Raw genomic sequence first — 25,673 nt, 5'->3', positions numbered from 1 at the left:
GTGACTTTTGAAGAGTAAAAGTTTTTTTGTTTTGATTAGGTCCAATTATTAATATTTCTCTCTTAGATATTTTATAGGGTTTTACAAGTTATTCTTCTAAAATTTTGATACTTTTTTATCTTTCAAGTTTTTATGGTTTTTAACTTATTGGCATTAAATTATTCAGAACTCTCCCTTATTTTAAAACTGTATTTATTTGGTTGTGCCAGGTCTTAGCTCATTGTGGCAAGCAAGATATTTTCAGTTGTGCCATGTGGAATCTAATTCCCTGACCAGAGATTGCACCCAGGCCTCCTGAGTTGGGAGTGTGGAGTCTTAGCTACTGGACTGCCAGGAAGTCCCAGTTTTTGCTTATCAGTCTTTTAATATTTGTGAAATCTGTATGATGTCACCTCTCTCATAGTATTGGTAATCTTTTAATTTTTATTTTTATACTGCTAAGTTTTGCTAAAGGCTTACCAATTTTATTCATATTTTCACTGGTTTTTCTGTCTTGTTTTCTATTCCTATTTCTACTGCTCTTCTGATCTATAATTTCCTTCTCATCTGCTCACTCTTGGTTTAATTTGTACTTTTTTTTTTTAAGTTTTTCAAGGTAGACACTGAAGACATCAATTTGAAAACTTTTTTTAAAACACCTAGGCCTTTAGTGCTATAAATTGCTCTTTACTGTTAGTGGCATCTCACAAATTTAGAATGTTGGGTTATTGTTTTCATTCATTCATATTTTCTAATTTACTTTTTGATCCATGAGTTAATTATAAATGTGTTATTTAGTTTTCAAAAATTGGGGAATTTTCCCAGTATGTTTCCATCATTGGTTTCCAATTTAATTTCACTTTGGTGAGAGAACCTACTTTTAACGTGAATCCTTTTTTTTTTTTTTTTAACGTGAATCCTTTTAAATTTATTAACTTATTTTATGCACCAATATATTGTGTGACTTGGTAAATGGTCTGTGTGCATTTGAAAAAATGAATATTCTACTATTTGGGGGCATTCTTTAAATATCAGTTAGATCAAGTTGGTTTTCTTCTACATCTTTACTGATTAATCTTCTACATTTTTACTTACATATTCAAGTCTTTTACATTGTCAGTGATTTTATCTTCTCTTGTTGTACTAATTATTCAGAGGGAGGTTTGAAATCTCTCAGCCCGGTGAGAGCTCTGGGCACCCTTCCCTCCAATCCCTTTAGGTGGTTCTTTCTTTGGCCTTTGGGAGTTTCCTCATACACATACACTGATCAATATTCAACCAAAAATTTAGGTGGGGACCCTCTCCTGAGCTCTGGAACTTTCTTTTTTTCCCCTTTATTTTATTATTTTTCAAATTGAAGTATAACTGATTTACAGTGATTCAGGAATACAGCAAAGTGATATATGCATACATATTTTTTCTTTTCAGATATTTCCATTACAGATTATTACAAGATGTAGAATCCCTAGGCAGATGGCCCTTGTTTATTTTATGTTTGGTCGTGTGTATCCATTGGTTCCCAGTTCCCAGTTTACCCCTCTCCCCCTTTCCCCTTTGGTAACCAAGAGTTTGTTTTCTCTGTGAATCTATTCCTGTTTTGTCAAGTTCATTTGTGTCTTTTTTTTTTTAAGGTTCCACATATAAATGATAGATTTGTCTTTGTCTGACTTCACTTAGTATGGTCATCTCCAGGTCCGTCTGTGTTGTTGGCATCATTTCATTCTTTTTTATAGCTGGAACTCTCTCTGTTTGAGATCTCTGTTCTCCAGTACTCTGCTCTTTGAACTCTGGCTGCTCTGACTACCAAGACTTTCAGCTCTTTCAACTCAGAACTCAGCCTCTTTTTCTTTTCTTTGGCCCTGTGGGCTAGAAACTCTCCTAGTAGTAAGCTGGGGAAATCGTAAGCTCTGCCTTATTTTATTCTCTCTCAGGAATCACTGTGCATCGTTAAGCATGCTGATGTTTTCAAAACCACTGTTTCATATGCTTTGTCCAATTTTATAACTATTTCAGGCCAGAGGATAAATCCAGTCTCTGTTACTCTGGACTGGAGCAGAAATCCTAACATCAGCTCTTGACTTCATAACTTCTCCCACTCTCTGCCCAACGGCTATCTTTTCTTTTTTTTTTAAAACAAAAACTCTCTCTTAAATTTTAAAGTGGGATTCTGTCACCTCCTAGCTTAACAGGCTTCAGTGGCCCCCACTGCTCCGGAATAGCGCACAGCTCACACAGCCCTGCACGGTGTGTTTCACACTCCCCTCTTCAGCTTTATGAATGAATGAAAGTCGCTCAGTCATGTCCGACTCTTTACGACCCCATGGACTCTACAGTCCAAGGAATTCTCTAGGCCAGAATACTGGAGTGGGTAGCCTTTCCCTTCTCCAGGGGATCTTCCCAACCCAGGGGTCGAACCCAGCTCTCTGTCACTGTAGGTGGATTCTTTACCAGCTGAGCCACAACTCCGCCTCTTGCTCTTTGACCTCTAGCTTTATTACTCTGGTCTCTGGTGCCTCAGGGCCTTTGCATATGCATATGCTATTTCTTCTCTTCCCATATCTCTGCCATCTCTAGTTGGATAACTCTCACATCCCCCTCAAAGAAGCCCTCCACGGCATCTCCAACTGGAATGTTTTCCTGCCGTCCTTTCCCAAAGCTCTCAGTTCTTTTATTCTACTTTCCTTTTCACTGATTGTATTACATCTTTGCATTGTATTCCTTCATTGCATTGTATTACATCAGCATTGCACTTCTCTGATGGACTTTAAGCTCCAGAGGACGGCAGATAGTGTCTGCATTGTTCTCCACTGCAGCTCCAGGATCTGGCACAGAGCTCCATACAGGGCAATGAGTAAGTGAATAAAGAAGGAAAAGCACAGTGGAGGCTGTCCACAGCCCCTCAGCCTTCCCCTCCAGCCCTGGTACAATGAAAGCTTCTTAAGAAAAGTGCCTGGGATTCTCCATCTGAGGTCTTTCTCCACAGATGTGGGGCAGAAGGAGGTTCTGAGACTCCTAGAAGCAGTTCCTGCAAAATGGACAGGAGGTGAAGAGTAAAAGCCTCCGTTCACACCCCACTCACACAAGATGACTGGGAGGCAGATTCTCCTCAGTCTCCAGAGCTCGCCAGTAGGACCCAGCCACTGATTCCCACAGCGGTGGTGTGATTAATAATTCCCCCATATTATTTTTGTTACCTCCCTGTATCATTTCCCCAACCCTTGGCTGGCTCTTCCTAGTATCTTCTCTCAAACTGCTTTCCCTCAAAGAGAATGATACAGACAATGAAGATCATAGGGGAGTGACAGATTCCCATGCGTGGGGATGATCCAAATCATCTATGCAGCATCTAGTGTGTTCCCTGGGCTTCAGAAGTCTGACATTGGAGAAGGAACAAAGGAGGGAGCTCTCTGTGCAAACCCTATGGGCAGGAGTGGGAAACGAGCAGGCTGTATTGGATTTCCTTCCCTGCCCCAGGAATGGAATGACTTTTCTGCTCCAACAAGCTGTCTTTGATTTGTTTCAAGAATTCTCCTCCCTCATCTTCAGGAACGATCTCCCTTCTGTGAGCGTGATGACCCTTCACGTGCCAGTGAGACAGATCACCTGCCCTTCAGGTCACGTTGCTAACGTCAGCCTCAGTACTCTTCCTGCTCTTGCAAAATGTCTCTTTCACAAGCCAGGATCAACTTCTTGACAGAAGAACAAAATATGGAACACAGTAAGTTCAAGGGTCTGGCCTCTACTCTCCCACCCCAAATCAGGCCCAGGACTGACAATTTCTCCTGTGAACTAGGGAGTGTGTGATGGCAGTCTGATGAGAGCAGGATAAACAGACATTTTCCTCCAGAATTCTTTAGAATGTCTTTCGGATGCTTGTCCCCTTCCAGCTTGGCTATGAATCAGGTAGATTCAGTCAGGCTAGAAGGGTTTTTCCAAAATTAAAGGAAGCAAAGCCAGCAAGCCTTCAGCCTTGTCTTTGATGAATGGAACTTGGCCCAGATGCCTTCTCTGAGATTACATAGTCTGAAAACACACACTGAAGATCCACCCTGAACGCTGATACGTACCCCAAATGACGTATTGCACAGAGTGTTTGCTGAAGGATGGGAATTGTTGAAGTCTGATCTTCCCCCTGTAGAAGTAGAGACCCAGAGCTCCCCTGAGCTTCAGTGGGAGACTCCCATCTGTGAGCAGCGCTGTTCCACGTGGCGTCTGGGTGAAACTCAACTTGCCCGTAACCGGACCTCCGCAAATCAACTACTGTCCTCGTCAGCAGATATTCTCTGGCTAGAATTTGTATGTGGTACGCCATGGATTGTTTAGGTAGTTTGGGGGGAAAAATAGAGTCGCATTGGGTAACTAAGCAAGTGAGCTCACCCGGGGCGTCCTTCCAAAGCAGAGCCGTTATCCATCTTGCTGAGTTTCTGAGGCTTCACCTGTATGTAATGCATTCTTCAGTCATACTGCCTCTGGACAGTGGGTCAAAAATTGGTGAAGGCAGATGGAGATACGCAGCGGAAACCAAGTCAAGGACGACAGACAACTCTGGAGTCCCGTGAGGGGCTGGCTCATCCAGAGGTTGCCCTAGATAGAGTCAGTGGTGAGTGAAGTTAGTCATTCTCACAGAAAGACACTCCAGGAGAAGTGAAATGAACCACAGGAAGAAAAATGAAAGAGGAACACTTCCAGTTTTTTTAAAAATATATTTATTTTATCTGGTTTTGGCTGTGCTGGGTCTTCATTGCCGTGCACAGAATTTCTCTAGTTGCGGGATCGGGGGTTACTCTTGAGTTGGGGTGCACAGGCTTCTCATTGCAGTGGCTTCTCTTGTTGCAGAACATGGGCTCTAGGCACTTGGGTTACAGTAACTGCAGCACCTGGGCCCAGTGGTTGTGGATCATGGGCTTAGTTGCTCTGCAGCATGTAGAATCTTCCCAGACCAGGAATCGAACCCATGTCCTTTGCACTGGAAGGCAGATTCCTATCTACTTCACTGCTTTGGCTAAGAGATGGACCCCCCCACCTACTCTCCTGCTCCCTGTCTCTACCCACCTCCTCCTTGGAAAGAGAACTTGCTAAACTTATGGGTCAGAGCCCGACGTTCAGTGAGACATTGCACTTAGTGAAAATGCATGTCCCTGAATCCTTTCCTGCTGGAAGAAAAACTTGTGGTGTGTAAGCAGTTGAACATATATGAGACTACATCTACAGTATAAATTTCTAGCAGGGGGATTTGTGAGTCAAGGTAAGTGCATTTAAATTTTTAAATTTTGATAGCTATTTCTGAATTGTCCTCCAAAAAGGCTGCACCTCATGGCAGAGACTGCTAATAATCTACCCAATATCCATTCACCCTAACTCCCTTAATAATCAAAATGTTACATTTTGGGGCCTTCCATGCTGATGGAGTGGCCAATGAGATGTAAGCAGAAGTTTTGAATGAGACTTCCGGGAAAGTCCTTTTTTGCTTCCTGTCCTTTTCTTTCTTCCTATATGGATCTCTGTTGTGATGGTAGGAGCTGCAGCAGCCTTTTTATGACCTTGAGGATAGGCAATGTGTACTAAGGAAGGGGAAGCAAGAAGGCCAAATGAGTCTGGGTCCTTGAAAGTGCTGTTAGAGCTTTCAGACAGCTCTGGGCTGTTTCTCAGACCTGAGCAAACAAAGTTTTAATTGTTTTAAACTACACCAGGCTTCCCTCATAGCTCAGTCAATAAAGAGGTAGAGAATCTGCCTGCAATGCAGGAGACCTGGGTTTGATCCCTGGGTCAGGAAGATCCCCTGGAGAAGGAAATGGCAACCCACTCCAGTATTCTTGCCTGCAGAATCCCATGGACAGAGGAGCCTGGCGGGATACAGTCTGTGGGGTCGCAAGAGTCAGACACGACTTAGTGACTGTATGTATGTATGTATGTATGTATAGGCTGCCCTCTGCTGCTAATAGCCCAGTGTAGTCCCTGACTGACTTACATTGATTTATATTCTCATCTGTAGTGTATGATAGTACCTCTTCCCTCATGCCACAGATGGTAAGTCATCTGCTAGGTATTACATCCTACCCTATTTTTATCATTTAATTAATTTTTATTGAAGCATAACTGACATACAAAGTTATATTACTTTCATGTGTACAACATAATGATTCAGTATTTGTATATATTGTGAAATGACCACCACAATAAGTCTAGTTAATATGCATCACTATGCATAGTTACAGAATTTTTTTCTTTCGATGAGAACTTTTAAGATCTACTGTCTTAGCAACTTTCAAATATGCAGTACAGTATTATTAACTATAGTCACCATGCTGTACATTACAGCCTCATGACTTATTTTATAACTGGAGGTTTGTATCTTTTGACTCCATTCACCCATTTCACCCACCTTCCACGCCCCAGCCTCTGGCAGCCATCAGTCTGTTCTCTGTGTCTAGGAACTTACTGGGTTTTTTTGGGGGGAGGGGGAGGCCCTGGATTCCACATATAAGTGAGGTTATATAGTATTTGTCTTTCTATGTCTGATTTACTTCACTTTGCCACTGTTCCTTATTTTTAGCTCTTTAGTTTCCAGCAAAATTATCCTTCAAGAAATTCAGGACATCAGGCAGGAAAAAGTGAAGTAAATCACTGGGTTAGAGATCTCAGGAGCAGCCATATTCAAGGGGTGTGTGTGTGTGTGTGTGTGTGTGTGTGTGTGTGTGTGTGTGTGCATGCTCAGTCGTGTCTGACTCTTTGTGACCCCATGCACTGTAGCACGCCAGGCTCCTCTGTCCTTGGAATTCTCCAGGCAAGAACACTGGAGCAGATTGCCATTTCCTACTCCAGGGGATCTTCCCAACCCAGGGATCAAAACCATGCCTCTTAAAAAAAAAAAAAAAAAAAAAAAACCATGCCTCTTGTGCTTCCTTCATTGGCAGTTTCATTACCACTGCGACACCTGGGAAAACCCTTTTCCGGGGCGGGGGGGTGCATGCTAAGTGTTCAACTCTTTGCAGCCCTATAGATTGTAGCCCACTAGGCTCCTCTGTCCGTGAGATTCTCCAGGCAAGAATATTGGAGTGGGTTGCCATGCCGTCCTCCAGGGGATCTTCCCGACCCAGGGATCGAACCTGCATCTCTTATGTCTCCTGCATTGGCAGGTGGGCTCTTTACCACTAGCACTGGGGTGACTGCAGCTATTTGAGTAAATGAGACACCAGAGAAAGACAAGCAAGTGACCTAGGATGACTGAATAAGGTGTGGGGAGACTAGTTTGCTCAGTTAGGTATTTCCCGGGTATGTGTACTGAAAGCACTGTTTTTTCCATGTAAAAGCATCTGCTGTGCCTTACTTCTCTCTCACATTCAGAGTAAAATCTTCTGGAAGCCTGGATGGGCAGGACAATTCAAGTAACAGTCACCGGCAGAAGCAAAAGGAAAAGGGCAGTGTTGGGGGAGAGAAGATTAAACAATGGGATGATGCTGAATTAGGCAAATTTTACATCTTCTTCCAAAACTTAAAGTTTATTAAAGGCAATCGTTTGAGCTTCAGTTTCTGGAAAGTACCAGAATACACAGAAGAACTATACAAAAAAGAGCTTCATGACCCAGATAAGCACGATTGTGTGAACCCTCACCTAGAGCCAGACATCCTGGAATGCAAAGTCATATGAACAAAGCCAGTGAGGTGATGGAATTCCAGTTGAGCTATTTCAAATCCTAAAAGATCATGCTGTGAAAGTGCTGCACTCAATATGCCATCAAGTTTGGAAAACTCAGCAGTGGCCACCAGACTGGAAAAGGTCAGTTTTCATTCCAATCCCAAAGAAAGGCAAGCCCAAAGAATGTTCATACTACTGCACAATTGCACTCATCTCACATGCTAGCAAAGTAATGCTCAAAATTCTCCAAGCCAGGTTTCAGCAATACATAAACCATGAACTTCCAGATGTTCGAGCTGGATTTAGAAAAGGCAGAGGAACCAGAGATCAAATTGCTAGCATCCGCTGGATCATTGAAAAAGCAAGAGAGTTCCAGAAAAACATCTATTTCTGCTTTATTGACTATGCCAAAGCCTTTGACTGTGTGGATCACAACAAACTATGGAAAATTCTGAAAGAGATGGGAATACCAGACCACCTAACCTGCCTCTTAAGAAATCTGTATATAGGTTAAGAAGCAACAGTTAGAACAGACATGGAACAACAGACTGATTCCAAATTGGGAAAGGAGTACATCTAGGCTGTCTACTGTCACCCTGCTTATTTAACTTATATGCAAGAGTACATCATGTGAAATGCCGGGCTGGATGAAGCACAAGCTGGAATCAAGATTGCCAGGAGAAATATCAATAACCTCAGATATGCAGATGACACCACCCTTATGGCAGAAAGTGAAGAAGAGTTAGAGTCTCTTGATGAAAGAGGAGACTGAAAAAGTTGGCTTAAAACTCAACATTCAAAAAACGAAGATCATGGCATCTGGTCTCATCACTTCATGGCAAATAGATGGGGAAACAGTGGCTGACTTTATTTTTTAGGCTCCAAAATCACTGCAGATGGTGACTGCAGCCATGAAATTAAAAGATGCTTGCTCCTTAAAGAAAAGCTATGACCAACCTAGACAGCATATTAAAAAGCAGATACATTACTTTACCAACAAAGGTCCGTCTATAGTCAAAGCTATGGTTTTTCCAGTAGTCATGTATGGATGTGAGAGCTGGACTATAAGAAAGCTGAGTGCCGAAGAGTTGATGCTTTTGAACTGTGGTGGTGGAGAAGACTCTTGAGAGTCCCTTGGACTGCAAGGAGATCCAACCAGTTCACCCTAAAGGAGATCAGTCCTGTGTGTTCATTGGAAGGACTGATGCTGAAGCTGAAACTCCAGTACTTTGGCCACCTGATGCGAAGAACCAACTCATTAGAAAAGACCCTGATGCTGGGAAAGATTGAAGGTGGGAGGAGAAGTGGTCGACAGAGGATGAGATGTTTGGATGGCATCACTGACTTGATGAACATGAGTCTGAGTAAGCTCTGGGAGTTGGTGATGGACAGAGAAGCCTGGAGTGCTACAGTCCATGGGGTCGCAAAGAGTCAGACACAACTGAGCAACTGAACTGAACTGAACTGAACTGTGTCTTTTACAGTTATCCCTCTCCCTCAGGAGAATGTAATTATCTCTACAAGTCAGTATACAGCAGGGGTGACTCACAAAAGCCCTGATTATTTGTTGTTGTTGTTCAGTCACCAAGTTGTGTCTGACTCTTCACGACCCCATGGACTGCAGCATGCCAGGCTTCCCTGTCCCTCACCATCTCCCAGAGTTTGCCCAAGTTCATGTCCATTTATTATACCCCCTGCTTATCTGCAGGGAGTGCTCCCTGTGGGAGAAGAAGTGGAATGTCCCCTCAGCAAACAGGCTTGGTGAGCCCAAATACTAGCAAAACGATGTAACATGCCTTCAGTGAACTGGGCAGATATAACCTTGAATTAAAAACATACACTGGAGAAAGTTTACAACAATTATATTTTTTCAAAAGTAGTGATTAAATTTCTAAAAGCATATTTTTAAAGCCCTCCAAAACCTCATTCTGTGGGTTTAGCCAGAGAAACCAGCCCGGGACTAACGACCGAGTAGGACTGTCATTCTTCGCCTCTCCTCTTAATCCAGCTCTCCCGGGCCTGCCCTGGCCTCGTTTTCTGATCTGGGCACAGATTCCATTGAGATTATTTGGCTTCCTGTTTCACCATTCGGTCTGAGCCTGCAGATTCTTTTTAAAGATTCTAATACAGCAGATGCATGGGTTTAAAACTGAGTACAGTGGAAGGACATGGCAACCCACTCCAGTATTCTTGCCTGTAGAATCCCATGGACAGAGGAGCCTGGTGGGCTACAGTTCTTAGGATCACAAAGCGTCTGACACAACTGAAGTGGCTGAGCGTGCATGCACAGTAGAACTAAAGAGGTTGCTAGAGTTTCTCTCTTAGTTTAACAAACATGCATTAATAAAAACAAACTTTTATTTTGGGGGACCATCCTGAATCAGGACAGTAGAGAGAAAGTTGCAAGAGAATGAGGGGGAGGATAAACATGGCAGGAACTTAGACAACTTGGCAGTGAGGAGGGAGATGGGGAAAGTGTTGTGGAGGTTTCCAGGCCCCGGAGGGCATGGAGAGGCCCGGGTGGAGTCACGCTAACCGACTTCCATCCCCTCCCTCCACCTGCCAGCAGCATGGCCCTGGGCAAAGTGTTTAATGACTCTCAGCCTTTCCCATGTAGACACTGGAGACATATATAATCTACTGCATAGGGTTGTGGTGAGGATTAAATGAGATCATTTCCATCTAAAGCCAAGCACCGACTAGGTAGTGGACAGATGGTACCTCTTATTATTATAGTAGCCAGCCTCCAGGAAGGTCTTAAAGCAACCTTGTTGCTCTGTATCCACACCCCTGCATGGTCCCTTTCCACGCTGAATATTGCTGTGTGACCAATGGAACACGGATGGGACAGCACGTGAGGGCTCTGAGCCCAGGTCACGAGAGGCGTTCGTCTATCTTGGTCTCTTCTCAGCCTCTGCCTCAGTCTCTTCTATCAGTTGCTCTGGGGAACTGCCTGGCCACAGGGTCACTCAAGAGGCTGTAGAGAGAGGCCCACGTGGAGAAGAACAAACTTTCCAGCCATGTGAACCAGCCCTTTGGGAAGCTGGTTCCTCCAGTCTCACTCAGCTTTCAGCTGACTGCAGTCTCAGCCAACATGCGATTGCAACTTCATGAGACACCCTGAGGCTAACCAATCAGCAAAGTCACTTCTAGATTCTAGACCCAAAAAACCATGAGATATAATAACTGATTATTGTTGCTTTAAGCCAGTACATTTTGGGGAGATTTGTTATGCAGTATTAGACAACTAAAATAGGAGGATATTGACTCAGTGATAAAGAATCTGCCTGCCAATACAGGAGACGTGGGTTCAATCCCCGGGTTGGGAAAATCCCCTGGAGAAGGAAATGGCAACCCACTCCAGCATTCTTGCTGGAAAATCCCATGAACAGAGGAGCCTGGTGGGGTGCAGTTCATGGTGTCACAAAGAGTCGGACATGACTTAGTGACTAAACAAACAGTCAGTAAATAAAGCACTTTTTTGGGGTGCTCCACACCAGAATAGTTTTAAAAACATGACTGGCTCATAAAATTAAACATCATCCTTGCATGCAAACTTGGTCCCAGGGACCCACAGGCCATGTCCTTTGTGATCTTATCCAGAAAACTCTGCCTTGGACAGAGCCTAGTCCCTCCCCACCTTCAGTAATGGGCTGCTTGGTCCCTCTTTCCATCAGCAGACTGTCACTGGCTTTCTTGTTGAGAACCATGAATTCAACCTATGAGCATTTTAAAAACCAAAAACAACTTAAACTTTAAATTACATGTTCATTCCAGGAGAATATATATATATATATATATATATGTAATTAACAAGATGAAAATAAAAATTACCTTTAGTCTCACCACACAGATCATGGGCTGATATCCTTCTGGACTCTTTTGCACAATATACTCTTTTTAAAAAAGTAGTCACTTTGACTGTTTTGGTGCTTTTTAAAATTAAATATGATATAATATGAAATATCTTCCAAGCATTAAGTGAATATTATTTTGAAACATTCTCTTAATGATTTCTTAGATGGTCCATGATGTTTTTTAATCTGTCCTGTATAGCTGAGGACCTAAGTAATGTCCATGGTTTGTTTTTTGTTTCTTTTTAAAAAACTTTTTTGCTGTGGCCAGCACTGCAGGTGGGGATCGAAAGTGGTCGACACACAGTTTGGGAAAAAGAAACTAGAGACAGAATTAAAGTTTTAAAGATGGGACCAGGGAACTCAAGATCTCTTGGGTCAACAGCCCTGTTCCTCAGAGCCACATGACTTTTATTTAGTGTCTTGGCAAGCAGAAAGTATCTGTGTGTTACGATGAAGTCAGCCTCCTGTATCCCCAGTCATGTCTCCCATTTTATTGGTTATTTTAAACTAGCTTTGTTATTTGCTTTTACAAGGGCCATCACCTAGCTGAAGGTCATAGACCTGCATGTGCCTTGGGAAAACATCTTAGTGTGTGCACAGCAGTGTTCTGAACTTGTGCTGACCCGGCGTTCCAAGGCCCACACTATGTTTTCCCTTAGCTTAGCAGGGCATAACAACCCCAACTGATCCACCCAATGTACTTTTATTTGGGTTATGCTGTATTGCTATATTTTGCTTTTATTCTTTTCCCATGGTGATTTTCTCATGGCTTAGCCAGAGCAATAGGCAGCTGACTATTAACCCTTGCACTGTTTAATTTTGAAATAATTACAGATTCATTCCCCCAATGGCTACATTTTACATAATTATAGTACAATATCCAAACCAGGTTTTGACATTGGTATAAAGTTGTGTATAGTTTGTGTCGTTTTATCACGTGTCGATTTGTTTAATCACTACCACAGTCAGTCGTCAGTAAATGTCATATGCAGCAGCCATCCAAGTGAGGAATGGTTGTCCTTAAGGAGCAGGTCTGTGGGATGGGATAGAGTAGGGGTGGGGGATTGGAGCAGAGGAATAGTGCTTTTGTATTTAAGTCCCCCGCAGTGTGCGTGCATGCTGTGTCCAGATCTTTTAAACTCCATGGACTATAGCCCGCCAGGCTCCTCTGTCCATGGGATTCTCCAGGCAAGAATACTGAAGTAGGTTGCCATGCCCTTCTCCAGGGGATCTTCCCGACCCAGGGATCGAATCCGCGTCTCTTATGTCTCTTGAATTGGCAGGCGGGTTCTTTACCTGATGCTGGGAAAGACTGAAGACAGGAGGAGACGGGGACAACAGAGGATGAGATGGTTGGATTGCATCACCGACTCGATGGACATGAGTTTGAGCAGGCTCTGGGAGTTGGTGATGGACAGGGAAGCTTGGCGTGCTGCAGTCCATGGGGTCGCAAAGCATCGGACACGACTGAGCGACTGAACTGAACACCTGAAAACCGCTCCCCCCCCCCAGTATTATATATTTTTTAAAAGCATGTGAAAGTATTATTTTGATTTGATAAATGACAATGCTTGTCGGTTATTTTAGTTTATTATCGGGCCTCCCATAATTGTATAAACTTAACACCAAGCGACCTGGAGAAGGAAGTGGCAGCCCACTCCGGTATTCTTGCCTGGAGAACGTCATGGACAGAGGAGCCTGGGGTCCATGGGGTCACAAAGAGTCGAACACGACTTACCACTGAACAACACGAAGCGCAACTGCACTTCTCCGGGAGCAAACTACAACTCCCAGGATCCCCCGGGTCGAAGGAGCCGGCACCCATCGGACGCAAACTGCAATTCCCAGAATTCCGCGAGCCAAGGAAGCGGTCCGGCCTCGGGCTGAGGCGGCGGGACCGGCGAGCCTGCGCACGTGCACAGCTGACGCGAGGGGCTCGCCAGCTGGGCAGGCGCACGTAGGGCACCTGCGAGCCGGGCGGGGGTGACGGACCAGACGGCGCGCAGGAGCCTGCGCTCCCTTCCTGGACCTCCACGGCTCCGAGCAGGCGTCTGGGGCAGCGGCGGGCACGGGTTCGGCCAAAGCCAGCTCCGCGGAGGGCCGGCCTGGAAGCTTCAGCCCTGTGGAGCCCGGGCTGTAGGGTGCAGGTGAGGTGCGCGCACTCGCGGCGGGCAAGGGTTCCGCGACGCGGCTGGGTTTGGAATTGAAGGAGCTGCCCTGCGACCTCCCCCGGAAGGGTGGAGAGGAGCGGAGGGGGATTTGCGGCTGGGAGGAGTAATGTGGCTCGGGGCCGAAGGAGGCGCGGGAGGTGGCGAGGGTGAGGGGAGGTGGACCCTCGAGGTCCAGGTACCGCGGGCCCCGGCGTGTCAGCTAAAGACCTTTGCTCGGGGCTGGCACCCGCAGCCGGTTCCCACGCCCTTCTGCTTGGGAGATGGTGCGCATGAGGCGCGGGTGGCGGGGAGCCAGGCGAAAAGCGCGGAGGGGGCCTGGCTCTCCCAAGCTCCCTGTGAAGGCAGTACCAGGACAGCCCACAAGTGACCCCTGGGCTCCTTGGCGGTTCAGCACGGTGCCCACTGTGTGTCTGGTGATGACAGCCTGGCATCGGCTGCTTGACGGTGCTGAGATAGCCTCGGAAGTAGGGACACAATGGGCTTCAGGCCCCAACATGTTTGTAGGAGTCCCTCTCCTGATTGATATCCTCTGCTAAGGTCAAGGGCTCTCAGGCCAGAGTCCTGCCATAGTGGTGGGCAGCTAGAGTTGCCTTTCTTTATGCCTGCCAAGTCTCAGAACCTACTTTTGGAGGAATTGAGAATGGCATGGGCATGGTTATGGGGTGAGCTATCTCATAGGATTTGGTGGCTCAGAGCACAGACAGAATAGGGTTAATTTACAACATATGTTGTGCTACATGTGCAGGGCATTCAAATTTTGGCTCTCATTTACTAAGTGTGCGCCCTTGAGCAAGTCACTTATCCTCTCTGAACCTCTTATTTCTTCGCAAGACGGGGTTGCCATGAGGATTAAATAAAATAATGCTGTGCAAGTTGGAAGCCCAGTGTCTGGTGCACAGTGAATGTGCAGCAAATATTAGCATCTGTGATCGCTAACAGAAAATGTTAGCGGTGAGATTGGAACCGAGGTCTGTATCACTGGAATTAGCTGCCCACTCTGACTCTCATGGATCTTGGAGATCTATTCTCCAGCTCATCCTTCACATTACAAATGAGAAATCTGAGTCCCACTTGCCAGCAGAGCCAGGAAGGAGCACGAGGGAGTCCCCTCTTCCCCAGGGATGGACAGCACATCAGATCCTGAGTCTTGGGCCCTGGGAGGGCGAGGAGAAGCAGAGTAGGGATCCTCAGCAAAGAGGAGGATGGGGTGCTGGTGACTGCAAGTGCAGTTCCCCCACACTGTAGCCGTGTGTGTCCTGGTGGCCTTGATGTGGCAGGTGTCAGAGCATTTTTCAAACTGACCTTCTGGTTGGCAAGTTCTTGCTCTGAGCCTTGCTTTTGAAAATACTTAGCAATAACATAGGCTTCTAGTGAATACTGAGCTAACCAGAAAATTAAATTATCAAATGCTCCAATCCCCGAATGTCCTCATTATTCTCAGTTGGTTGTCAGTGGATACTCTTCCCCCAGGCTTATCATCTAGTAGATTTTTTAATTGGATAAAATCATGAACATGAAAGGCAGAGCCCAAAAGTGTCACCGTAGGCTTTGAAACCAAACTTGGGTTTGAATCCCAGTCTTACCACTTGATAGCTGTGAGACACTGGACAGTTCTCTGAACAATTCTGAGCATACCTCCTCAAATGTGGAATGAGATTGGTCACACCTGTTATAACACCTATAACACCTGTTATAGATTTGTAACAGGGAACAAATGAGAGAATTCTTGTCAGTCACTGAGCATTGTTCTTGGCCTGGAGTCAGTGCCAGTGATTGGAAGTTATGGCATTGTTATGGTTAATAATAATTATATAAAAATAATTGTCAGGCACTGTGCTTTGCCTGAGTTCTCTTTGAATTCACAAAACCACCCTGTGAAGTCGATATAATTGTCTGTTTTTCAGACTAGGAAATGGAGGCTTGCAGGGTTTAAGAATTGGCCCAGGCAGACACAGAAGAACAAATAGCTACATGATACCACTTAAAGGATGAATATAAAATAGTCAGACTTACAGAAGCATAGCATGGAATGGTGGTTGCCAGGGGTTGTAGGGAGGGAAAACGAGACAGTATCAGTGAGAGGGTGTAAAGTTTCAGGTAGACGAGATGGCCGAGTTCTGAGAGCCCTGCTGCATGGCATACAGCTGTGAGCCTGCAGTTCACAATACTGTAGTATATGCTTCAGATGTTGCTTTGAGGGTAGAGCTTATGTTAAGTGTTCTTATTACAAAAACTAGTAAGTAAGAGGACAGAGGAAACTTTCGGAGGTGATGGATAGGTTATGGCATAAATTATGGTGATGGTTTCCTGGGTATCTACTTATCGCCACCCTTAGCGTGTTGTGTATGTTAATTATGTACACCTTTTTGTGTGGTGAAAAAATTTAAAAGGACAATTGGTGTACGATGATGCAGCTGCTGAGTGTCAGGACCAGAGCTCACATCTTGGCATCTCACTCCAAAACCGGTGCCCTTTACTTCCCCTCCCCTGCTGCTTGGGGTCTTCATGGTTCTAGAAGCCCGCCTTTGACCTGGGGCAGCCTCCAGTGTTACAGCAGGTAGCCTTGGGCCACTTGGAGAAGAGGCAGGAGCCTGCAGCCTGGCTGAGGGTGCTTCCTGTCCGTGTCTGAGGTTGGCCGAGGCTGGAGGATGAAGCGTTAGCAAGGGGCAGCCAAAGGGCCCTTTGGGCCCTAGAGGCTCTCATCATGGACCACAGGGCCAGGGAAGGGTGTAATCTGGGTGAGACCCAGAAGCCTGGTTTGGAGAAGTTATCTTGTCTAGAAGCTGGGAAGAATCCCAGAGGCGTGTGCTTCTTCTGGGCCTGACCTCTGCTTTGGGGAGGGGGTTCGCCTGCGAGTTGTGGGTTTGAGGAGAGCTAGCCCCACTGCTTTCATCTTGGCAGCTTGTGAGAGCTCCCACTGCCCCTCAAAACCTTTATAAAGAGTTGGAGCAAATAATTTCTAAGGGCTCTTGCAGCCCTACAAAGTATTGGTGTTGTCATTCTAAATATGTGGGTTAAACCTGTTTGCACAGCCACCAGGGTGGGTGGGATAATTGTCACCCCACTGTGCGCCCAACACCTCCCTCCGGGTGAGAGAATGACCACGGCTCCCTGAGCTACTTGCCTGGCTGGGTGGGAACAGTTACACACCAGAAGCCTTGTGTTGCTAAGTTACAGTTGAGGGCCTGTGGGTCTTTGTTTCCGGAGCCGTCCACAGCTGCTCTGCCCTTGCATGAGGAGAACTCACAGCTCTGCGGTCTTTCCTGCTTTTCCATCACCGACTGTGCCTCTGAATCTGAATTACTGAGAACCCCAGAGTCAGGCACAGGCTTGAATTCTGGTGCTTCTGCTTGAGCTGCAGGACCTAGAGGAAAGTACTTAACCCCACTAAGCTCTAGTTTTTCATATTAGAAGAAAATGGAGATAATACGAGTACTTGCATTAGAGGGCTTTTGCACTGAGGCTTAAGTGGAAGTGGGCAGAGAAAGGGCTTAGAACAGTGACCGGCACATAGTAGGTGCACATGAAGCAAGATGGTGGTAGATTAACCTCCACCCCCTGTCCAGAGGCCAGTATGCTCTTCCTGACATGTTTCAGAAGAGCCATCAATCCTTCCATGTTTTATTTATTTATTTGGCTGTAGCAGGTCTTCATTGCAGTGTGTAGACTTCCTTAGTTTTAGGAGTTAGGCTTGTGGGATCTAGTTCCCTGACCAGGGATTGAACCTGGGCCCTCTGCATGGGGCGTGCAGAGTCTTAGCCACTGGACCAGCAGGGAAGTCCCAGTCTTGCCATGTTGTTTGGTTTCCCAGGTCCTCACCTACATACTCAGGACCCAGGGTCTGTCAGGAAACCACACCTTTCACTCTGCCAGTGGTGACTACCATCAGTAGTCTTTTTTTTTTTTTTAATTTAAAAAAAGTTAATTTTATTTTTGTCTGCATCAGGACTTCATTGCTTTGTGCAGGCTTTCTCTGATTGTGGCGAGTGGGGGCTACTCTTCGTTGTGGGTTCTAATTGTGGTGTCTTCTCTTGTCATGCAGGCTTTGGTACTTGCGGTATGTGGGCTCGTAGTTGCAGTTTAAAGGCCCTAGAACACAGACTCAGTAGCTGAGGCACATGGGCTTAATTGCTCCGTGGCATCTGGGATCTTCCCGGACCAGGGATTGAACCTGTGACCCCTGCAGTGGCAGGCAGATTCTTATCCCCTGTACCACCAGGGAAGTCCCATCAGTACAGTCTTAATGCTAAGAGTTGTCTCTTTTCTCCACTTTGAAAAGCATAACAGAGGGCCCTTTCCTGGCTGGGCAGTGGGTACTCAGCCCTGGGCTAGGCTTCAGGGAGGGCTTGGGGATCTGGTCGGCTGTATTGCCACTATCACTGTTGTTCCCAGAACAGACCTTTGGGTCCGGTTGTTTTAGACATACCCGGTGACAAAGAACACCCTGGGGACCTTCAGTAGTGGGGGTTTGTGGCAGGAATCAAGGCACATCCTGGGGGACTTCAGGAGTTATCAGGGTGAGGCTGGGTCCCAGAGCTCCCAGGAGGAGTGACAGTGGACACTGTTAGGAGCCAGAGAAGCAGTCCAGCCTTGCTCCCTTCAGGAATCCATTTCTCAGGAGACCGACCTTCTCCCTGTGGGCCTGCAGGTGTGGGCATCTGATACAAGCACCACCGCCTGATCTGACTTCTCAGGCATCTCCACCGGTGGCTGCTTTAGGCCCAGCCTCCTCTCTCATAGATTTAGCTGTGGCCTAGAGAACTGGGCTGGTTTGATTTTGTTTTGCCACTCAGCATTATAAGTGATGTGGCTTGTGTGGGAAGGTGTGAGCTGGGGAAACTTTTCTCAAAGTGGGGCTTAGAGTAGGGCAGCTTTCTCAGTCTGCCCCGGGAACGTAGGCTTATGCATCATTTCGCAGAGGCTGGGGAAAGGATTTACTAGCCTCTATGAGGAGGAGGGCTGTCCTTGGTGGTTTACCCTGGGTTGGACAGAAATGCCCTGCTGGGTATTTAGAAGCTGGGATTGCAGAATTGTGGAATGTTACAGAAATCTCAGAGGACTTCCTGAAATTGAGTTCACACTAGAGTCACCTGGAAGCTTTATTAAAAACATGGGTTCCTGGGTTCCCTCAGGGATTCTGGTTTAGCAGGTCTGGAGGGGCCCCAGATTTTGCATTTCTCATATCCTGGGTGATGCTAAGACTGCCTTGGGGGACCCCGTGTCCACCTCACAGGTTGACCTTGATTTTCCAGACCGCTTCCTGGCAGGGCAGGGGCTCACTACAGTCGCTGATTCCTCTGTGTTAGAACAGCTCTAAGCCTTAGAGAAGTCCTCTTCTTGTCTCCCATGCTGAAATCCCCCGTGACTTCCTTCTGCAGGCCTTACTTCAGGGCCCTGGTGGCCCTCGCAGCCATGCTAGGGGCAGAGTGGCAGCTGGGACCACATGTCCATTCTTCAGCCTGGGTGGCATGTGTCACCAGCATGCGTGTGTGACCACTCTGTTAGAGAGGGGTGCAGCCCCCCTCTGCAGCAGCCTCACTCTTCCTGCTCTGCCCCTCAGCGTTTGAAGATCACCCAAGGTTCAGGGGCTTCTTTTCCCCGAGGAAGAGGGCCCTACTCCTCCTTGCATCCTACACAGAATGGGGTTTCTGGATCTTTCCTGATCCCGGCTGCCCCACTGGGAGAATCCCAGAAGCACGTGTATAGAATAGTTTCATATCAACAATTAGGCGCATAGACTTTGATTCCTGACAAAGGTGTATATTTAAAGTTTAATCATGAAGAAACACCAAACAAGCCCAAATTGAACATACCAGAAAATATCCGACTCTGTTAAAAACTGTAGAGGCCATGAAAATCTGAGAGGCTGCCCAGATTAGGGGAGATGAGTGAGACATGCTGCCTGGCCACCAGGCTCTGCCTTGGCTTGGATTCTGGGCCACAGTATGGAGACCACGAATTACTAACGTATTGTATCAATATTAATTCCCAATTTTGTGTGATACGAGAGAATGTTCTCATTCTTAAGAGATAGATGATGAAGTGGCAGGGACTAAAGGGGCAAGATGTCTCTGGCTTATTTTTAAAAGGTTCAGAAAAAGAGAAAATGGTAAAATGAATGTGTCAGATTAGCAGTTGGTGGTAAGGGTAAGGATGTAGGAGAGTTCTTTGTACTATACACACAGTTTTTTGTTTTTTGTGTTTTTTTTTTATAAGTCTGGGATTATTTCCAGATAAAAAGAAGGAAAGCAGGTAACGAAAGCAGGTAACAGAGATGACGTTGTAGCCAGCCCGCCTTCATTAGTCTCATCACTGCTTCCTGCGTGATGTTGGGCAGGTCTCTGGGCTTCGGTTCTACCATCTATAAAATGAAGATCATCATGTAAAGTGGAGAACCCGGCACCTCATGATTGGCCAGTAGATGTCAGCTCTGATGTGGTGGTGGTGGTAATGATGCAAGGAAGGAGATGAGGGTGACATCTTGGAGATGAGGCCAAAGGAAAACCCTCGCTGAGGCCTCTCGCCTCCTTATTGCTCGCTCACGCTGGGCCCCAGGCTCCCCGAGTGTTTGGCAGGGACTGCTGTGACCTCGACACCACCTGGCTTCCCCCTGCAGGGGCCTCACAAGTGATCACTTGCGCCCAGGGGGCTCCACTGGTGAAATGCACGTCTCCTGACGCTGCCCACTCTGTACCTGTCTGTAACACACTGCCCTTTCAGCTGCACGTGGCTTCGGGCCTGCCTGGGGTGGGAGAGGAGCCCATAGCTGGGTGACCTCATGGCTTGCTTGGTGGGCAGATGTGAGACCTGGGCGCAGCGGTGTCTGCTGTGGACGGAGGTTTGCTGTGGTCATTGCCAGCAGGGACGTGTGGACACCTAACAGGGGCAATCATGTTAACCCCACGACCACAAAAACACCTCTGAAACCTTGCTCAAAACCCCCCCACCCTTCAGGTCGCTTCCGTGGATAGCCTCAGGTCCAACCAGGACCATTTCCTGTCACGCGCGCTTCTCCCTCCTTTTTGGTGGATGTTTTATGCCGCTTGTAGTGCGCGGCCTTCTGACCCTCTTGATGTAGTCAGTCGTGCAGGCATGTTCTGAGCATCACAGCAGCCACTCACTCGATTCTCTTTTCCTGCTTCATCCCTGTTGGTGACATTGCTGTTTCATCTCTGTTATGCCAGAAAGGGCCAACACAGGGGGCTCTAACTTGCAAGTGACCCATGGGTGCGAAGCAAAAGCCAGATGCTGTCACAGCAAGTTGTGCGAGCAAGGGTCTCTGTGTTGGTGGGACTCACTCCACCTGTTCAGCTGCCCCGCCAGTGCTGAGTGCCGTGGAGCCTTGGCCGTCCTCAGCAAAGCTTGCCTCTGCCGTCGTGCCAGAGTAACACAGACTGGAACTCTCTTGCTCCACCCACAGCTCCACTGGTCCACCCTGGGAGTTCTGTCCGTCCTGTTTTATTAATAAGAATGAAGAGTCACCATGTTTAGCTGTTGACAGAGGATGAACAGCCGCATCTTTGCCTTTCTTTGCTCTTTATACTAAACTGAGGAGTTATTATCCATGTTAAGTTTTTGGTCTAAGCATGTGAACTTGTAACTAAATGTTAAAGATGCCCGATCACTTAAATATTAGGTTTTACAAGGAGTACTCAGAGGCTGCCAACGTTCGGCCAAAATGTCAATGCTTTTGGCAGAAACCCTGATGTCTTGTCAGTGTTCGTTGAGGTTTGTCAGTAGCATTGATGGAGATCTAAGTTTGGACCCCACATAAACATGATGTGAGGAGTAGCAGTTCCGCGTTCTGCTTCTGGTAACCATAACTAGGAGGGGGAAGGAGCAGGGAGAGCTCACTCTGAGGGCGTTTGAGTTTTTGGGACTTGTGTGCTGTTCACGAACTGGCGATGTGTGAGATGCATCCCTGCGGGACGGAAGCTTCCATTGTTCAGCACCAGTGATTCAGGCTGCATTTAGGGTAAAAGCATACTTTTCAATAATTGACAAGAACTCTCTGATCTTTCAATTGGGGGTATGAACAACCTGTTAAAATAAAATTGTTGTACTATTAATAGAAAATCTTCTTTAGACACTATCACCAGCCGTCGTCTTGGCCTGGCCCTGCCAGTCTTCTAAACCTGGGTCTGGTGGGTGCTGGCAGTCCTAGCCTCCTGGCCCTGCTCCTGGGAGAGTGACCAGTGACCAGCGGCTGGTCCTGGCAGTTGGGAACCCAGTACAGCTGGCCAGGTCAGCAGCAGAGGGCTTATTTAAGACCTGAGCTTACATCCTGGGGCTCGTTATACTGGCAACAAGGCCAACAACCCCAGTCCTTGGGCCTGTCTGTCATCTTCACTCAAGTGGAATAGTGGTCAGAAATTACAGACTAGGACATTTCCCATTTTAAATGGATTTCTGGCTTTTCTGGAAAACCAGAAAAGTAGTATTACAGACTGAATTGTGTCCTTGGAAATTCATAATCAAAGCCCTGACCCCCAGTGTGACTGTATTTAGAGATAGGACCTTTAAGGAGGTAATTAAGGTAGGTCAGATGGTAAAGAATCTGCCTGCAATGTGTGAGACCCAGGTTCGATCCTTGGGTCGGGAAGATCCCCTGGAAAAGGCAATGGCAACCCATTCCAGTACTCTTGCCTGAGGGATTCCATGGACGGAGGAGCTTGGTCATAAGGGTGGGGCCTTAATCTAATAGGACTGGTGTCCCAATAACAAGGAGAGACACCAGAGACCTCTTTCCCCTCAGTGCACACAGGAGGTCACCTGAGGACACAGTGAGAAGGTAGCCATCTGCAAGCCCAGGAGAGAGGCCTGAGGAGAAACCAAACACGTTGACACCTTGATCTGGGACTTGTAGCCTCTAGAACTGTGTGAAGAGAAATGTCTGTTGTTTAGATCACCCAGTCTGCAGTACTTGGTTATGGCAGCTGGAGCAGACTAATACGATAGGTACTGCCAGGCCCTCGTCAGCTTGAACTTTAATCTGGGTGTTTGGTCTCGGGGCACACTGCCCAGAGACCATTGGTTCTTGGCCTCAGTAAGCGTGTGAATTTGCGCCCTCTGCTCTAGGCGTGGAATTTCTGGGGCTCTTAGTCCTTATCAGATGCCAGGACCCTTGTGAACGGCTTTTCTGTGCGCAGGTCTGGAGTCGGGCAGGGCCCCCAGGAGTGGAGCCGGCACCCAGGGCTGGGTGAGCAGCCTCGGCTGGGAGCCCCCATAGTAGGGACCCCCCCAGGTCTTACTGTGTCTGCAGGTGTGGCAGGAGCATCAGCACTTTCCTGCAGTGCTTCCTGGAATAGGTGGGATCCCGGAAGGATGGGATCCCACTGTCTGTAAGAATCTGATAGTCCTTATCTGGTCCAGGAGCTGAGGGAAGCAGTTTGGAGGGGGCGGTGAATTGGCGGTGTCCTCTGTCTGCCTCAGTTTCTAGAGGGCTGTTTTAAGCATGTTTTAAATCTCATTTCTTTTTTACTCCCTTTCTTTTGAAAAGTATTTTTTTTCTTTTTTTAGTTTGAATCCATTCTTCTAGTGATTGAATTGTCAGCAAAATTAAAGAAAAAAATTAGGTAAACGTCTTATATCTACCAAACTTGATATATTTTTGGTGAAAATATTCGAACACTAAAAACATACCATTGAAAAACATTCTTGCTGCATATCATTCTTGGTCCTGGCTGAGCCACTAGGCTCTTGGTGCCGCATACCCGCTGGTCGTAAATGCAGTGCCCGAGGGAGAGGAGGCCCTCCCCCCAGTGCTGCCCCCGAGAGGAGCGCAGCGGCCGGCGGCCGTCCTGCTCGGGTGTCGGCTGTGCCACACGGGTAGTCACGTCAGCTCAGGGCCGGGCCTGCCCACATCTGGCTGAGCCTGTCGTCAGGAGAGTGAAGGAAGGAGTCTAAGGACCTGCCTCTTGAACGATTCAAGGGCACAGCTTTCCACCACGGCCCCGCCTCCAGGCCTCAGGAGGGGTTTCCTCTGGGGATCTTCTCAGCCTGCCTCCTTGCTGGAAGACGAGTGCTCTGGGCAAGGGCCCTTTGTAAGCCTTGAGGCCTTGTTCTGTCTTAGCAGGGCTGTCCTCCCCTGCCTTCTCCCCTTGCCCCTCACCTCTTCTCAGAGGTGGTCCACTGCTCCAGGGCAGGCTTTCTGGGGGACGGAGTGACTTGACAGGTGACTTGAGACAAGAGTGGTCTGCTCATCAGTGACAGGCTCTTTCCTTCCCGGGACCCCCAGCCTAGACAGGTGTGCTGAAGACAACACCATCCAAGCTATGGATTTGTTGTGTTGTTGTTCAGTGGCTAAGTCATGTCTGACTCTTTGCAACCCCATCGACTGCAGCACTCCAAGCCTCCCTGTCCCTCACTGTCTTCCAGAGTTTGCCCAAGTTCATGTCCATTGACTCAGTGATGCTATCCAGCTATCTGATGCTCTGCCACTCTCTTCTCCTTTTGCCTTCAATTTTTCCCAGCATGAGGGTCTTTTCCAGTTAAGTTGGCTGTACACATCAGGTGGCCAAAGTATTGCAGCTGCAGCGTCAGCCCTTCCAGTGAGTGTTTAGGGTTGATTTCCATTAGGATTGACTGGTTTGATCTCCTTGCAGTCCAAGGGACTCTCAAGAGTCTTCTTCAGCACACCTTAAAAGTCCAAGAAGGACTGTCTCTTCCATGCAAGTTTGTTTCCAAACAACTCAGCTCTAGTCAGCCCTCTGCCCCATAATCAGAGAATGTGTCTTGGAGGCCAACTCAGGCCTCTTTTATTTGCCTCTGTAACAGGACTCCACCGGGGAAGGCCACAGGGACCCTGCCCTCCTCTTCCAGCAGCCTGTACGGTCTGGAAAAGCTATATTTCCTCAGCCAGCAGACAGGACTGGGGAGAACCTTGGCTTCTTTAGAATCAGGGATCTGGTTAATGTCCTCTTTGCCTCCATCTGTTATCTTTTGAAAACATTTCTGAGGGTTTTGCCCGATCCTTCTGCTCTGGCATTTGCAGGCTGCTGGCGTGCAGCGGAGAGTGGACAGACGGGGGAGCCTGGGGGACAGGCTGGGAGGACTTTACAATGAGCAGTGACGGCCCTAGTTCTTGTTGGCATTCTCACTACCACACTTCGGCTGTTTCACAGCAGGGAAAAATGCAAGGGCGGCCCTCCATCTGTCTCCACAGGGGGAAAATGCAATAGTATTCTGTGTTAATTAACATTCCCCAGAAGCAGATCCTCAGACATGGATTCAAGTGCAAGTAGATTATTTGCACTTGATCGCAGCATACATGAACAGGGGAGTGGGGAAGAGAGACAGGGCAGGGAAGGAGGCCAGTTCCCACTGCGGGCAGCCCTGTAATCCACCTAATCTGTTAGGGAACCCTGGGAGCCCGTGGAGAGTATGGCTCAGGGCCGTCTCATCTGAGGAGGATGGAATTGGGGGATTTATGCGACTGGCCCCATCAGGTGTTGGTGCAAGCCGCTTGGCCTGTAACTGGTAAAGTGGTAAAAACTTAGGCAGTCTGACCCTCAGGGCTCCATGCTTTATCCACCACACTACTTATAGGAAATGTCCTGTCCATTCCCAGCAAACCTTCCACCCCATTTTCCCTCTCGGAAGGGTCTCCCACGGGAGAGCCTGACGTGTCCATGAGAGGTCCACGTAGGCCACTCTGTATTTGTCCTGCCTTTGGTCAGTACCATTGTGGGCAGGGCCTGAGGGTGGGTGGAGTACATAGCATCTGATTAGAAACAGTCCTTCCCACTCCCCAGGCTCCGGGGTGGTATCTGCCTAGTTGCCTTTTAGCCCCACAAGGCCCCATGTTTGCTGGTTCCCATAAGCTTTGCCCCAAGGCCCCCAAGCTCAGTGACTTGACCGGGGTTGGCTGCGGCACACACAGTCCCCTGGTCCTCCTTCCTGCCCGTGGCCCTTTCCCCACATCCCCACCCGCTGCCAAGCCTGCCTTTCCCCGCAGGGGAGGGCCAGGAAGCAGAATGCTCACCAGAGGCGCTGTGAGTACTCGGGGGCCACGCTGCCTGCTCAGCTTGG

At 47.5% G+C, this 25,673-nt stretch overlaps 1 protein-coding gene across 3 annotated transcripts in view; it reads left to right on the top strand.

Annotated features, from left to right (window-relative positions):
* Positions 1–905: 905 nt before the first annotated feature.
* The window catches only part of POMGNT2 (protein O-linked mannose N-acetylglucosaminyltransferase 2 (beta 1,4-)), a 75,870-nt gene continuing 51,102 nt past the window's right edge, over positions 906–25,673 (top strand). Inside the window, exons 1-2 of one of the 3 annotated variants that reach the window (XM_043442418.1) lie at positions 906–2,830; positions 3,526–3,697. In XM_043442418.1, coding sequence (XP_043298353.1) covers positions 3,640–3,697 — 58 coding nt within the window. In that variant the 5' untranslated portion in view covers positions 906–2,830; positions 3,526–3,639. Of the gene's footprint in view, positions 2,831–3,248; positions 3,698–13,059; positions 13,620–25,673 lie in introns of those variants that run through there. The other 2 variants (XR_006264467.1, XM_043442417.1) reach the window with 2 other exon arrangements.

This window comes from Cervus canadensis, chromosome 22 (genome assembly GCF_019320065.1).
Source record: "Cervus canadensis isolate Bull #8, Minnesota chromosome 22, ASM1932006v1, whole genome shotgun sequence".
NCBI lineage: Eukaryota > Metazoa > Chordata > Mammalia > Artiodactyla > Cervidae > Cervus > Cervus canadensis.
This window is presented reverse-complemented; position numbering and strand designations above follow the sequence as displayed.